This window comes from Macrotis lagotis, chromosome X (genome assembly GCF_037893015.1).
Source record: "Macrotis lagotis isolate mMagLag1 chromosome X, bilby.v1.9.chrom.fasta, whole genome shotgun sequence".
In the NCBI taxonomy this organism is placed as follows: domain Eukaryota; kingdom Metazoa; phylum Chordata; class Mammalia; order Peramelemorphia; family Peramelidae; genus Macrotis; species Macrotis lagotis.
The window spans coordinates 250,878,617-250,894,401 of record NC_133666.1 but is presented as its reverse complement, the minus strand read 5'-3'; the positions used below and the strand labels follow the sequence as shown (position 1 = coordinate 250,894,401).

The window sequence follows — 15,785 nt, the reverse complement described above, 5'->3', positions numbered from 1 at the left end:
GGGTTGTTTTCAGAAACTTGGGAAGATTTGTATAAACTGGTGCAAAATGAAGTAAGCCTCAGGAGAATAATTTATACAATGGTTGGTTGTTGTTTCTTGTCCTTCATTATTGAAGAAGACCTAAACGACATCATTATATTTGAGACAAACTACAATTTTGAAATAGTATCAACATTGTAAAAAACAAGCAATGTGGAAAACTTTTAAGATTCTAAGAGCTATATAAATACTTATTATTATTATTATTATTATTATTATACTATCATAGTATTCATCACAGAATTTTTATGGAAAAAATTCTTTTTAAACCTTAAAACTAAGTATAAAACTATGTTACTACTCATGGGTTAAGTTTTTACCTTTGGTCTGGTTAGTCTTGGGAAGTTTAAGGTCTTTTCCTTCTGAAATTAATTTCTGTGTTTGACAAGTGCTTTACCTTTAGCTGGTCTTTAACCCAAACACTGATTAAGACCTACTTGTGTAGAGAGCACTCTGCTTAGACACTTGGGGGAGTTGTAAAACTTAATCAGACCTCATGGAATTCAGAGTATCTCTTTTATCTAAGGTTTTTGTCCTTGAGAATCTATCTGTATTTTGCTTTGGAAACTTGAAAGTCCTTGAATGCCCTGTAGGAATTTTTTAAAAATTTCTCATACTGAAGTACTTGTCACTTAGCAATTGGAGCAACTTCCCTATCATTCTTCCAAATAAATTTGGCTGTTTTTCTAATTCAGTAAAAAATTTTTTTGGTAATTTAATTTGGATGATATTGAACATATAAATTAATTTAGGCAAAATTTTCATTTTTATAATTTTGGCCCTACTTAACTATGAACAATTAATATTTCTCCAATTAAATCTGATTTTATTTGCATAAAAGGGATTTTATAATTTTTTATAGTTTATATAGTTTTATAATTTTTTTCATATAGTTTTGGCAACAGGCAAGTGGCCATGATCCATATCTTGGTTCTGTTTACTTGTTTTGACGTGACCTATATAACTATGATGTGATAGATAATTGCATGCACTTATGGTATATTTCATATCTGTACAAATAAGATGGTTCACTTTTTAAAAAAAATCTATTTCTTAAAGAGATCCTGTTCCTTTTTATGTATTTGTTGTCTGGTCTGATATTTATAGTAACTTTTGAGGTGGTTTGTACAAGTCATATTTCCATTTTATAGGTGAATAAATGGGAACTCAGAGTTTATGACTTGTTCTGTCACCAGCTAGTTGGGGAAAATATACTAAAAGTAATTTCAATTTTTGCTTCAGAAATATTTCCTCTTAGGAATTCATTGGACTTAAGAGCCCAACTCATATTTTAACACTGCAACATCCTCCTCTTTCCCATTTACCTTGGGGAAAGGGAATGGATTTTTTCATACTGTGAATTAAGGTTTAGCAAGTGAACATTTTAAGGATTATCAAAAAGGAATACAGCCTGACTACTTAGAAGAAGTCTGTGGAAGTGATGTAGGGGCAGGGCATCAAGAAAAGAGATTTGGGAAGGGGGAATTGGGAGGTTGACAGATGAAGGTGACTTGCTTCACAATTTTTCCTGGCATAGTCTCAATTTCTAACCCTAGGTCTTTCCATAAACCTGACTTTGGTGCTTTTAATATATTAAATCAACCAAAATACAATGGAGATTTTATTTTGTACTTGTCCTCTCAGGAGTTAATAAAGCAACTAAAATCTACCAGAAACTTTCAATAGGAAGAGAAACCAAGCTCATTGTGAAGAGTGAAGTGTCTGAGCTTTGTGAAATGTTACTTGACTTTTAGCCATTAATGCAATCTGGGGAGTCCCTTGGGCCCTGTGAAGGAAAGATGATACCATTCTTACCTTTTAAAGAAATCTGCTTCCAGGTTAATGGCCTTTAAAGCTAGATTCCATATCATGAAATGCCTTCTCTTTCTAGATATAATTCTTCTTTGTGGTTCAACTCCATTCATTTTTGCACCATCCTCAGCCCTCTATATTCATTCTTACCTCTCTTTAGCTCTCTCTCTAGTTTCCTTCTCCTCTCCCTAGACCTCTTTTCTACTGTTTTCCTTAGTATCCTTAGCCTCCTAGTTTGTATTTAACCCTGTGAGCTAAGAACAGCCCCAATTGACCTCTACTTCACCTTTCTTCCTGGAATCTTAACTCCTTGTCATAGTAAACTAATTGTTGTTGCTCTAAGTTTCCCTCCTGATAGTTTTACCTAATTACCTTATCACCCGGTAATGGTAATGCCGGTCACTAATGTCATTGTTATTATAAACATTCATTTCCTTCTGGCACCCAACTCTAGGCAGTTTTTCCAGTTTGATTACATGACATGTGTCCAGGATCACAGAATATGAGAGTTAGCCAGAATTTTGGTATCCATCTGGTCAAAAAAAGTCATCCCTACTATAACATACCTGAGGTCTTCTGTCCTCTGTTTGAAGAACTCTAAGGAGGAGCAGCTCATTCAACTTTTCTACAGTTCTAATTGTGCCCCCCCCCCCCCCCCAAGCTCCTGCTTCTGGTCCTTTGGGATTTAACAGGACAAGTGAATCCCTATTCCATGTGACATCTCTTCAGATACTTGAAGCTTTCACCTCCTCTTTGAGATTTCTCTCAGTTCCTTGAAATGATCTTCTGACATAAACTCAAGATCCTTTACCCTCCAAATTTACCTTCTCTGGACACTTGACAGCTTAATCTTTCCATCCCTAGCAACCACTTCATCTTGGAAGATGATTTCATCCCTGTAATTTACCTTTGAAGACTCCTGAGACCCCTCCTTCAGATTGAATGACTCTTCCAAGAACTTCCATTAGCCTTCACCAACCCCCCCCATTTCTCTTTAGCCTCCTTTTATGTCTTTCCTATTAGACTTAAGCTCCTTGTGAGAGCAGGAACACTGTCTTTCTTTTTGCTTATATATGTATTCCTAGTACAGACTTGTTGACTTGCTTGTTGATTTGATTAAAGGCAGTGACTTAGCACAATGAATAGAGCTATGGTCCTGGAGTCCAGAAGACCTGAATTAAAAATGTGGCTTCAGACTTATGTAGTGACCCTGGATAAGTCATTTAATCTGCCTGCCTCAGTTTTTTCAACTTTAAAATAGGGATAGTAGCAACCCCTATCTCCTAGGGTTGTTCTGAGGATCAATTGAAGTAATTTCATAATAGATATTTAACACATGCTTGTGCCCTTGATTATCAATGGCCTTCCTAAACAGTGGCACCCAGATGTGAACATGACATGTCTTCTTATTACATTGTGACTACCATAATGTAAATGAATGATTTATGTTACACTGAACTCACTTAGATTCTCTACCAGACACTGTGGGCTTCTGTGCATAATGATGTTAACATTTTTATATGTTTCTTTTTCAGTTGGCATGCTGCTGTGGATATTCGGGGTGTTCCTTGTGCTGCAAATGCTGCCCCCGGATTCGCCAGTCCAGGAGCACTCGCTCTATGTATGCGCTCTTCTTCATTCTTATCACTCTCGTCTGCTGCATCATGATGTCCAGAACGGTTGCCATAGAGATGAAGAAACATGTAAGTTGGCATTGTATTAATTTTGTTCTGTACACAAAAATCCATTGAGGTGATTATGGTGGAAGCATATCTGTTCCAGGGCCCTGGAATATCTGGTTCTTCCTCCTTCCTTGAGCTGTTTAGCCTAGGGCAAGTTTCCTCACCTGTAGAATGTAGAATAGATAGAAACAAATTTAAGGTTAGAAATTAATTTAAGGTTAGCATGAGCATCAGTCAGCATTATTAAAGCAATGATGTCATTAGGGCCACTAAACAATTCATCAGGATCCCTATAGTTCAAAAATAGACTTAGAAAAAACTCGTTAACATTATCTATTTCTATTATTTTATTTATTTTATTAAATATTTCCCAATTATATTTTAATCTGATTCTGGTTCATTGGAGTTTTATAAACAGATGATATTTCTGTAGTAGATAGAGAAAGTTGGTCCTTGGCGTCAGGAAGACAAGTGTTCAAGCCCTGACTTTATGACAGTGGGAAAACCATTTAATCTCTTCATTTTGTTTGATTATTTTTTTGAGTCAATCAGAGTTAAGTGATTTATCCAGTTAAACTGGATTTATCCAGTTTATCCAGTTAAAATCATGTCCTTCTGACTCTGAGACTGGTACTCTAGCCACTGTGTCACCTAGCTGCTCCCATTTAGATTTTTAATATCCCAGACTAAGATATAGATAATTTGTCAGTTTTCCTCAATGATGAATGTTTCTATGATGGAACTTTCCTATGTAAGTGAGATCACAGTTCTAGACTAAAAAAAAACAAAGAAAAATGCTTTTTTTTATCCACTTCAATGGGTTTTCAGGAAAGTTCTGTACATATGTATCCATACATACAAATGTCTATTTATATGCTGCATTCAGTATTCATGAGAGGTATGAGAACACCAGATGATTGACTAGCAGAATTGGTTGAAGTCAGATTATTTCTTCAAACAGAAATGCAGAGCCAAGCATGCTGCCACAGACTCTTATGGTACCTATTCCTGGCTCTCTTTTTTCTTGCCTCAAATAACAGGTTCTCTCCACATTGCTCTGTTTAAATAGTCAACATGAGAAAGCCATATTAATTTGGAATTCAGGAATAGGGCAGGGGCCTGGACTCAAGTTTATAACTGCATTTACCTAGAAAGAAAGGGCACAGTTAACATAGTGTAGATAAGATTTCAGGAAGAATACTTAAAACTCTAAAAACAATTGACCCATTTCAAGCATTTAGAAAACTTTATTTGAGGGTCTTTATTACTGTGGTTTTATATAATATAAGTACTATAAAGTATCAAAAGTGGGATTTAAAATACTCTTCCTTCTCCCTTGGTTTGATTTTAGTTGTATACTGTTACTATATGTGTGCCCTTGCCATGTCTTAATCTTGAATACTTGGACTAGGAAATTATAGAGCAGACAAGATTCTAATGTCAGTTTTTGAATCCTTTTGTTCTATCTTTACTATTTGGGGGTTCAAAGCTTTCACTTTCTAATAAACATTTATTAAGTGCCTCCTATTTCTGTGTTTAGCACTTGGGTTATAAAAAGAGGCAAAAGCCAATCCCAGCCCTTAAGCAACTTACACTTTATTAGGAGGAACAACATTTAAAGAAATATATACAAAGCAAGCTATATGTAGCATAAATGGGAAATAAGGGACACAGAAGGAGAGTCACAAAATTAAAAGGTTGGGGAAGACTTCCTATAGAAGATGGAATTTTCATTTGGTACTTAAAGGAAGCCAGGGTTGTTTGCTGGGAAAGTCACAAAACTGTCCCAAACTCTTCTCATGGAATGTTAAAATTAGCTGAAGGCATTTCTTATGAATTCTAGAACTAGAGAGGGGGGAAAAGGAATTCATGACACCTATCTTATGGGGCAGTTAGGTATGGACAGAGTGCTGGATCCTGAGTCAGGAAAACTCATCCTCTTTAATTCAATCTGGCCTGAGACACTTATGGTTCTGTGACTATTTGAACTCTTTTTACCTCTGTTTTCTCATTTTTAGAATGAATTAGAGAAGAAAACCACTCCAGTATTTTTGCCAAGAAAACCACAATAGGAATTAAGAAGAGTCATATAGCTCTTTGATCAATTAACCCTTTGTAAACTCTCCAAAGTGTAAGTGAAGTGTAAATCTCATAAGCCTAGCTCTGAAAGGTTATTCTCTTTTCTTTAACCTGATAGGCCAAACTATTTACCCTTGTTTTTCCTTTGAGTTATGGGTGAAAAATCTATTTCCCCTTTTAACATAGGTATAAGAAAATTTCTTTGACTTTAGGTTTTTGCAAGACAAATGGAGTTAAGTGACTTGCCCAAGGCCACACAGCTAGGTAATTATTAAGTGTCTGTGACTGGATTTGAACCCAGGTACTCCTGACTCCAGGGCTGGTGCTTTATCCACTTCACTACCTAACCGCCCCTCCTTTGTCTTAATCTGTAGACTCCTTTTCCCATAACAAAAATCCTTTATATGAAGCCTTTAGAGCATTGCCTTAGTTCAGTGAGTGTTGTATTCCTTGTATTCTGTGTATTCCAACAGGGTCCTGGGACCATAGAGATCTATGGTCCTTTGGAGAACTTTTGGTCTTAGGGGGAATAATAAAGAAATTAGAAAAAATAAAAATATGTTACAACTGTAAATTTTAGATATAGTAATATATTTAATCATGGCAGAAGCATTTCAACAACACTTCAGTGACAGATTATGTTATCAGAGGTAAAAATATTAAAATAATCGATGTTAACCTTGATTTTTCAAGGAGGGAAGAGGAAGAATGAGAATTTGGAACTCAAAATGTTAACAAAATAAAAAATATATGTGTATGTCCTATGTTTCCAGTATTATTTTATGTGTGTGTATAAACAGCCCTTGATATAAACACACACACATAAAATAATACTGGAAACATAAGATGGACTCTTTTATCCCTCCTTTGGAGTGCTGAATTCCACCAGATTGGGGTCTGAAAAGGCTTTGAAGGATTAGATTGGTAAGATTTAGACTGGTGAAAAAAAGGGAGGGAAATCTTCCAGGTAGGTTGGTTAGATGAAAATAACATGCATGGCATCCAACTCTAAGGATCTCTATCTTATGGACAATATTTTATGTCTCAGCTCTTAAGTAAGAAACAGGGACAGGTGAGTATCTAGGGGTGCTTATGGGGAAGGAGACATGCCTTAAATAATGTGGGGGAAATCATTGTTAGCTGTTGTTCAGTTGTTTCAATCTTGTCTGACTCTTCATGACCCCTTTTTGGGTTTTTCTTGACCAAGACTCCGGAGTGGTTTGGCATTTCTTTTTCCAGTTCATTTGAAGGAGGCGGAAATTGAACCAAGCAGGGTTTAATGACTTGCCCCCAGGGTCATGTAACTAAGTATCTGAGACCCTATTTAAGCAATGAGAGATGAGTCTTCCTGACTTCAAGTCCAGCACTCTATTCATATGCCACCTAACTGTCTAGAATGTTTCTATACTTAAATATTATTGAAGAATTCTCTCCCTAGCTCTTCATTTGATTGGTCAGTGCTTTTTAAGTGACTGACCAATTTTAACAAAATATGTATATTCCACTTGCCACCTAGAAGGAAATAGGACTGACTATGGATAATAGACTAGACTTCTTTTTGGTATATAGTGAGAGTCACTTAACATTTTTAAGAGAGAAAGGGAGGAGGTAAATTTTGGAAGCCATTTGCAGAATAGATTGGAAACTGGGCTCCCATGATTAAGGGAATTAAAAGTAAGAAGACGGGGCGGCTAGGTGGCATAGTGGATAAAGCACCGGCCTTGGAGTCAGGAGTACCTGGGTTCAAATCTGGTCTCAGACACTTAATTACCTAGCTGTGTGGCCTTGGGCAAGCCACTTAACCCCGTTTACCTTTACCTTGCAAAAACCTAAAAAAAAAGTAAGAAGACTCCTTAAAAGAAAAGTAGATAATAAGGAAGAATTCTGAATTTTCTTTTTTTTTTTTTTTTTACCAATTATCAATGTGATTCTTAAAATTCTTAAAGGTACTCATGCCCTTCTTGAACTTTTACCTGGAGGAAAAACTAGAGTATCATGGAGATTTTTCAACATGCCAGCCTTGTACAAAACAGGAGCTGACATCATCAGCATCAGCATCCTCCTCCTCATCAGCTAGCTCTCACTGTTTCTTCTGAATGAGAAGACTTTCACTGGTTCAGTGAAAGAATTCCCTGTGGAGACTTGGGCTGTGAGCCTCTGCTCAGTCCAACCCTCTTTGGAGCCTTTGGAAATTTAGGAGTATGACTGAGAAAAGAAGAATGAGAATTGTAAATTTGTAATTGCTGGGAAGAAAAACTTCTTTCATACCCACACCAACATTCTTTCCTTTCCGCTAACTGTATGTATTCTGTGTGTGTATACACATGAACCTCTGGTGTGTGGAAGTGAACCACTTTAGAACCCTCCCCCTATTTAGGGGGTTTATTTAGAGCATATTCTGTTAAAGAAATCATAGAAGTGAAAGGGACCTGAGAGATTCCAGTCCAGGGATTTTTCTTCTTTTGAGGGTCACTGACTCCTGGGGCAGTTTAGTGAAAGCTATGGACTCCTCAGATTAATATTTTTAAATGCATAAAAGCCTAAGTGGCTTGCCCAAGCCTCAATCCAGTCTAATTTTATAGGCAGGGAAATTAAGTCCTGGGGAGCTGTGGTAAACCCAAAATCACAGAATTCTAAAATGACACTTCTTATATTTTTTGTAAAATTTGGCATACCTGTATCTCTTGACTCCAAGTACAATCACCGTTTAGAAAGAGCTATATATTTGGATTCAGAAGTTCTGGGTTTAAATCCTAATATTTCTAATTACCAGCTATTTGATTCTGGTCGAACTGTGTGATTCCTAGTGCTTTCATTTACAAAATGGGAAAGAAAAATAGGTACACTACTCTTAGACAAGTTGTTCTATCAAATAAGATGATATAGATAAATTGCCATATTTATGTATTTATATATGTTAGAGGTAATCGGTCTTATTTTTTGCAATAGTTAGTATCTTTTTTTATGTTTTTGTACATGCTCTCCAATTAGTTATTTGTGCATAAGTCTCTGTCCATTTTCCTCTCCCTCTATATTAGATTGTATAGTCTAATGCAGTACCTCATAAATGTTTGTTTGAATTAAATTTAGTCTTATGTTGCAGAGAACTGCTCTATCTACTCATACCTTCCCCTTTCATTTAAATAATGATAAACATTTTTATGTGTTTACTGTGCTAAATGTTTATGATGCTCTGTGCTTGCATATAATTCATTTGATTCTCATAACCACCCTGAGTGACAGCTACTGTTATTATCCTCATTTTACATATGAAGAAACTGAGGCAAACAGAGGTTAAGCAACTTGCCAAAGGTTACACAGCTAGTTAGTGTTTGAGTCCTGATTTGAACTCAGTTCTCCTGACTCCAAATACCTGGTTCTCTATTCACCCCATCAGCAGCTGCCACTAAAGAATAATATGTGTGTTTATTATTTTTAATTTTATTTTTTATTTTAGGTTTTTTTTTTTTTTGTAAGGTAAATGAGGTTAAGTGGCTTGCCCAAGGCCACACAGCTAGGTAATTATTAAGTATCTGAGGCTGGATTTGAACTTAGGTACTGCTGACTCCAGGGCCGGTGTTCTATCCACTGCACCACCTAGTTGCCCTTGTGTTTATTATTTTTAAAAATTCAGAAATGGGAAATTTGCTTCTTAGTCACTTTGGTTGTTTAGTTATCGTTTCTTTTATGATTTTCTTCCATCTCCTAATCTTCCTTTACTTCTTTATTCCTTCCCATCCTGACATTGACTGAAATTGTTGCTAGCATATGATACCTTTCCTCTTGAATTGTGGTTATTTGTGTGCCTTTTCTCTCTTCTCCCTTTTGTTCCCTGGCTGTCTTTGTGTCCTTTGTCTTTTGAGTTCTTTGTCCCATAGCATGGAAAAATGAAGTTATAGTAACCGACTGAAGGTGAAAGGGTATATTGCTACATATTATTCATAGTACATACAGTTATCTGGCTGTGGGAGATTAAGAGAATCACAAAACATGCTCCTTGCCCTTAAGAAGATTAGTGGATATCATGTACGTCCGGTGGTAGTAGTAGTGGTAGTGTTGGTGGTGGTGGTGGTGGTGGTAGTAGTAGTAGTAGTAGTAGTAGTAGTAGTAGTAGTAGTAGTAGTAGTAGTAGTAGTAATAGTGGTAGTAATTGTTAATTGTCCTTCAGTACTGAAGTAGATCACCATAGCAGGAAAGTGATGTCATGACATGGATTATAGTGAGGGGTCATTGTACAAAAGCTCCATTCCTACTATTTCATATGAGTCTACTGAGCTGACATAGATCAGAACAAATGGTGATCAATGGGGAGATATGACCTTTTAGAGTCATATCCCTCCTTTAGCATCAAGACTCTTTATTAGTTTGGTAAGTATGTCACCATGGTGAAGTGGGCCTTTCCTTACCAAGACTACCCTGTTCAAGTGATCCCCTTCCTTCTCTTCTCCTTAAACATATTGCCCACTCTGTCATGCCCATCCTTTAATTTATTATCAATCACTCCCTCTCATTTCCTACTTCCTATAAGCAAGCTCGTGTCTCATTTCCTACTTCCTATAAACAAGCCCAAGTCTCTACTATTCTGAAAAATGAAAAACAAAAGCTCTCACTTGATCCTTCCATCCCTGATCACTATAGTCCTATTTTTTCTTTTGTCCATTGTAGTGCAATTCCTTGAAAAAGCAATATACAATAGGTGATCCACTTTCTCCTTTCTCACTTTCCTTCCTTAACTCCTTATAATCTGGTTTCTGAGCTTTAAAGAATCATGTAATGAATGTCATTTTATACACTTTTAAAACAAAATTATAGCATGTGATTGAGTAATATGATGGTTAAGACAAATGATTATAATAATAATAACTAAATTTATGGAGCAATTTAATAATTTGAAAATTACTTTCTTCACTGATGCAGTTAAACCCGAATCTAAGAAATAGTAACCTGGAAACCCCATATCCCAGATCTGTAGCCATTTCTTGCTGCTTCCTTTTTACTATTGTGGTCCAAGTTCCCAAAAATAGTTTCAGAAATTTTGGAGACCATCGTTCTTTCTGAAACATCTCTTGGTCCTAAAGCAGACCTCCTCCGTAGCCAGCTAAGATCCCTTTTCCATCCCTCTGTGTTAAATTGAGCTAACAGATTTCCCTTATGCTTTAAAGCAAGGTTGGTAGGAAGTTGCACCTTTAGTATGTATTTAGTATTCACTTTCCAAGTGAAATGGGGGGAAAAAGTTGTTCTGGAAACAAATACACTCTTCATTGACATATGTATATATATTGGCATATATATTTGGGTATATGTTTATATATTTATATACACATAAAAATACACACACACACACACACACACACACACATACACACACACATACCCCTTTGATCCAGTATGTTGTATAGGTCCTCTAACTTAAAGCAAACCAGATTTGACTGGTGAATATGGAAAATCTGACTAATTTTGAATGGAAGATACTTGCTGAACTAAGTGAATTTTGTACTCAAGATACAGTGACTGCAGATGTTAATGGGAACAGTGAATCCCCCAGATGGAAACTGGCATTCTTAGGCCAGCTTCCATGTGAAGTGTGAGAGCCAAACCAACCTTCATCAAACAGAGTTGCTAACCCAGTGTGTTCTTTTGTCTTACAATTTTTGAAGATTCTTTTTGTTCTCCTATATTTCATGCTTTTCAAAAGTTTTCTTAATGAACTCAGAGACTGAGTACCTTTGGAGATGACGAACATGTTGAAGTTCAAGTTGCCAGAGGCAGAATGGGGTTTGTGCTTTGCTGGGGAAACATCAAAGCTAGGGCACAACATTAAGGGGGAACTCTCATTAACTCTCTGTGTGTGTGTGTGTGTGTGGGGTGTTGTATGTTGTGTGTTTGCAGGCATCACCCTCTTCCCTCCCTTCTCAGTCTGGTTGATTGTGAGAAAGCTGATTTTTAATCAACTTTCTTTCTCTTCTGATATCATTCAAACATAACACTATGTGTGAGAAAGCAGTAGTTTCCCATAAAGAAACTTGACTACTTGAAAGGCTTTTCTTTTAACCCTCCCCCCCCCCCCACACACTCCCTTGCCCTCAAGGGATACCCTTCCTTTCCCCTCTTCCCTACTCTCCACCCTGGACCTGGGAGAATAGCAGTGGGGAATGAGTTTTGTACTAGACGCCCCAATGTGAACTAATGCTATCCTGCTGAGAATCTTTTTGAATCTGAACCAAGGACAAAGAGGTTTGATTCCCATCCAGTAAGTAATAAGCTTGCCAGGAAGTAGAAGAAAAGAAAAGAAACAATAGTTATTGTCCTGAGCTGGTGAAGATAATTTGCCTTTTTTTTTTTTGATGTGAGATATTAACTAGGTCTTTTCTTCAGGGTTGGCTTGAACTTCCTTTGTTTTAGGGAGAGGGAAGGGAAAGGATGGTCAGAAATCGTCTTTCTAAAATACCCCCCCCCCAATTAAAAGCTTCTTTTTTGTCTAGGCTGTAAACAAGTAAAATCAGTACAGGTCTTTGGCCTTTGGGATTCCTTGAATCTATGACCAGCAGGATCACTCCTTATAGATGTGTATTGTGGCAAGAAGAGAGAGAAAGCGATATTAAAGAGTGAAAATGAAGACCTGTGAATTTTAATATATAAATATTTCAATTTGTCATACATTTGATCACTTGTGTACTGGTGAGAATTCAGGGCTTTGGAATCCTCACTATTTGGACTCAAATTCTGCTTCTTTACCTTTCTCATCTTAAATTTGCCCTCTTTGCTCCCCAAGCTGATACTATTAATTTTTGTCTTTATATTTGAAAGATCTGTGATAGGACCAAGTGAAGTTAACAGCTTCTTCCACCTCTAAAATTCTCTGATACATGCTGATTTCATTTATAGTTACTAATATAGTCAGTAAGTCACTTAAACCTATTTGCCTTAGTTTCTTCATCTGTCAAAAGAGCTTGTCTCTGCCAAGAGTCAAGAAGAATTTCACATGATTGAAAAACAACTGAACAGTAATAATGAAGTTAGGGGTAGGGTCAGTTCTGTGTTGCTTCCAGCCCCTCCCCAACATGGTGCCACGTGGTAGGATGCACCATTTAATTCATGTTGGAGACTTAAGTCAGAAGGGGCTACAAGAATTGATCTACCTTAGACTGTCAAGCTATATTAAAAGTGGATTTAGAGAGGTTGTAGTTTCTAGGATTCAATTTGCAGGTATTAATCAGTTTTCCCTGAGAAGGGAGGTAGTGACTTGTACTGCAACTTTGTTTGAGGAAGAGTGAGGAGAAAGGATGATCATAACTTATCTTCAGAATTGTTAGAAATTGTCAGAGATCTAGTTAACGTTTGACCACTCCCCTTCAAAGATAGACAAATTATCATCATCAGCTTAGGACAATAATTATTGTTTCTTTTCTCTTGCTTCCTAGCAAGCTTATTACTTACTGAACAGGAATCAAAATCTCTTTGTCCTTGGTTCAGATTCAAAAAAGATTCTCATCAGTATAGCCATTAGTTCACATTGGTGCCTCTGGTTGGAGGCAGGAAGAATAGTACAGATTTTGCGGGCAGTGATCTCTAACTTGGTGCTGTAGGATTTAGTCCTCAAGGCTAGAATATCAGGAAGTATGCCTCAGCTTATTATTCTTGTCTTTAATCTTGTTTTTGGTGGAACCTCTAACTTCTTTGTAATCTCTTTACTTCCCCTGTTGAAGATGCTAAATCTCATTCTTTTAAAAATATTGCTATACATATGTATTTATATATATACATATATTTGCATGTACACACATATCACCTTCATTTCTAATTAATATTTTGATCCCTTATAACTAAAAATTTTAAAAAGAAAATGATAAAATAAAAAGCTGTTTAGCGAATATGACCAATAAATCAGCCAAATCTGATAGTTTACACAATGTTCTACTCCTTTTACCTTCTATTTCTATCTCAAAATAAAGGGAGAAGGAAGTGTATTTCTTCTTTTTTCTTCAGGACCAGTCTTGATCATTATAATCACACAGTGTTGGTTTCATTTTTTGATTCTTGTTTACATTGTAGTCATTGTTTGCTGGGTTCTGCTTATTTTGACTTTGCAGCATTTTATAGAAGTCTATTGATTCATTTTCATCTTTAATGTCCTTGTGATACAATAACATTCCATTACCTTCGTGTTCCACTATTTGTTTCTCTGTTCACCAGTCCGTTATCATCTATTTTGTTTTCAGTTTTTTGCCATTGCAAAAAGTACTTCTATGAATGTGAAATTTTTTTTTCCTTTGGTATAGTTTCACAGGAGTGGGATATTTAGGTTGAAAGGTATAAAATATTATCATATATAATTTAAAAAAGCACAGTTTCAAATTCCTTTCTAAAATGATTGGACCAGTTCACAGCCCCAGTTGTTTTAGTGCAGCTGACTTTAAAAGGTTCATTTGTACTCTTGTTAATAGCATTAACTTTAAGATTTCAGAGATTATTATTTTGCTACTGTTGCTGTTTTGGGAAATACTTCCTGATTTAAGACATTGCAGGTCAAACCACACCAAAGATTTTTGCAGAATTTCAGTTACTCTTTTGGCTGTCAACCAAGATTAGCAATGTAAAAAATTCTATCACATAATGAAATCTGTCATATTCCCACTTGCCTATTAGTGTTGGGAAGAATGTTATTCAGAAATCATTGATACCAGAAATAGGTCTAGGTTCTAAACCCCCGGAGGACAGAGGTTATTTCATTTTTGTAAGCCTAAAACCTTAAGCTCAGTGGATTTAAGACCAAATTTATGTTGGGACTATTCCGAAGTGCTAGGAGTTCAGTGACATCTATTCATCCTCTCAGCAAACATTTATGCAACTGGGAGAAATGCAAATATAAATTCTTAGAATCTCAGCATTGAAAAGGATCTCAGGGATGAATTATTCTAACCCATATCTGATTAGGAATCCCTTCTACACGTAGGCATCTTATTTTTATTTCAAATCTCCAGTCTTTTCTTCAGGATTTCCACTTCCTTTGGCCAATTCCTGTATGACTTGCTTTCCAATCTGCTTCCTGTTCTGGTTGTCCATTAATATGACACCAGATCTGAACGTAATATCCTAGATATATTCCAAGAATTTAGAATCATTTAATCCCTTTGAAAATTCTGCATTTAGGAGGGGAAGGGTGAGACTTTCTTTGTATCTTTAGCACTTAACACAATGCTCATAGAACATAGTAGGTTCTTAATAAATGTTTGTTTACTTGACTTCTTTTAACACAGCCTAATGTGATTTCTACTGATCTGGTAGCTTCTTGAAACTCTCAAGTCCTCTTCCTCCAAATTAAGGCATATCAGTCCTATCCTCAAAGAGTTTACAGTAGAGGGAATTGTAATTAAAATTTACAAACTAATAGATTAAACTAATATAGATGAAAAAGATTTTGCTTATATAACATTTTAAAATTTCACATGATCCTGACATTAGTGGCCTGTGACATTTCTATAATTCTAATTCCCATCTTTCATTCCTTTCTGCTTCTTTCAATATCCATGTAGCCTTTGTGTTCTTAAAGTCTCCCTTTTAAAGATGGCTTAAGTGGCTGAGTGTCTCTCTCTTTTTTTTTTTTTTTAATTATGGTTGCCATGTCTGGGAAATAGAATTGGCCAATCTACATTTTCTCCATCTCTTGGCCTAGCTTTCTACCTTTTTTCTCACTAGAATGCTAGAGATCCTCTAAGTTAAGAGTAGAGAGGGTTGTTAGGGATTTAGTCCAACCTCTTTTACTTAAAAATGAAAAAATTAGGACTCAGAGATATTAAGTGATTGGTTCAAGGTCACAGATAGTAAAGTTAAGGTTTCAAATCTTAGGTCTTTTGACTTCAGGTCTGATGATCTCTGGATTATTTTAGGCAAGTGGTCTGCTTTTTTCCTGCTATCATTTTTCTCCCTCTCACAGTCTGTAGTGTTTTGGTTCACAAAATACTATCTTTCCTATTAAATGAAATATCTATCTATAGGCATACTTCATATCAAAACTTTTCATGGATTCTTCTGCATATAGATCTGATTTTTTTTGAAATCAAATGAATAGTTACAGAGTTACAGTATACTATTTAAGACACTTAGGCTAGATTAATATATAAAATGAATAATAACCTCCTAATTTGTTGTATAAGTCTGTTTTTTGTTTTTTTT

At 36.0% G+C, this 15,785-nt stretch overlaps 1 protein-coding gene across 2 annotated transcripts in view; it reads left to right on the top strand.

The window, feature by feature from the left end:
• The window catches only part of SERINC5 (serine incorporator 5), a 108,555-nt gene that overhangs the window by 45,502 nt on the left and 47,268 nt on the right, over positions 1 to 15,785 (top strand). For both annotated transcript variants that reach the window (XM_074202687.1, XM_074202686.1), the window contains exon 2: positions 3,387 to 3,554. In XM_074202687.1, coding sequence (XP_074058788.1) covers positions 3,387 to 3,554 — 168 coding nt within the window. The remainder of the gene's footprint in view (positions 1 to 3,386; positions 3,555 to 15,785) is intronic.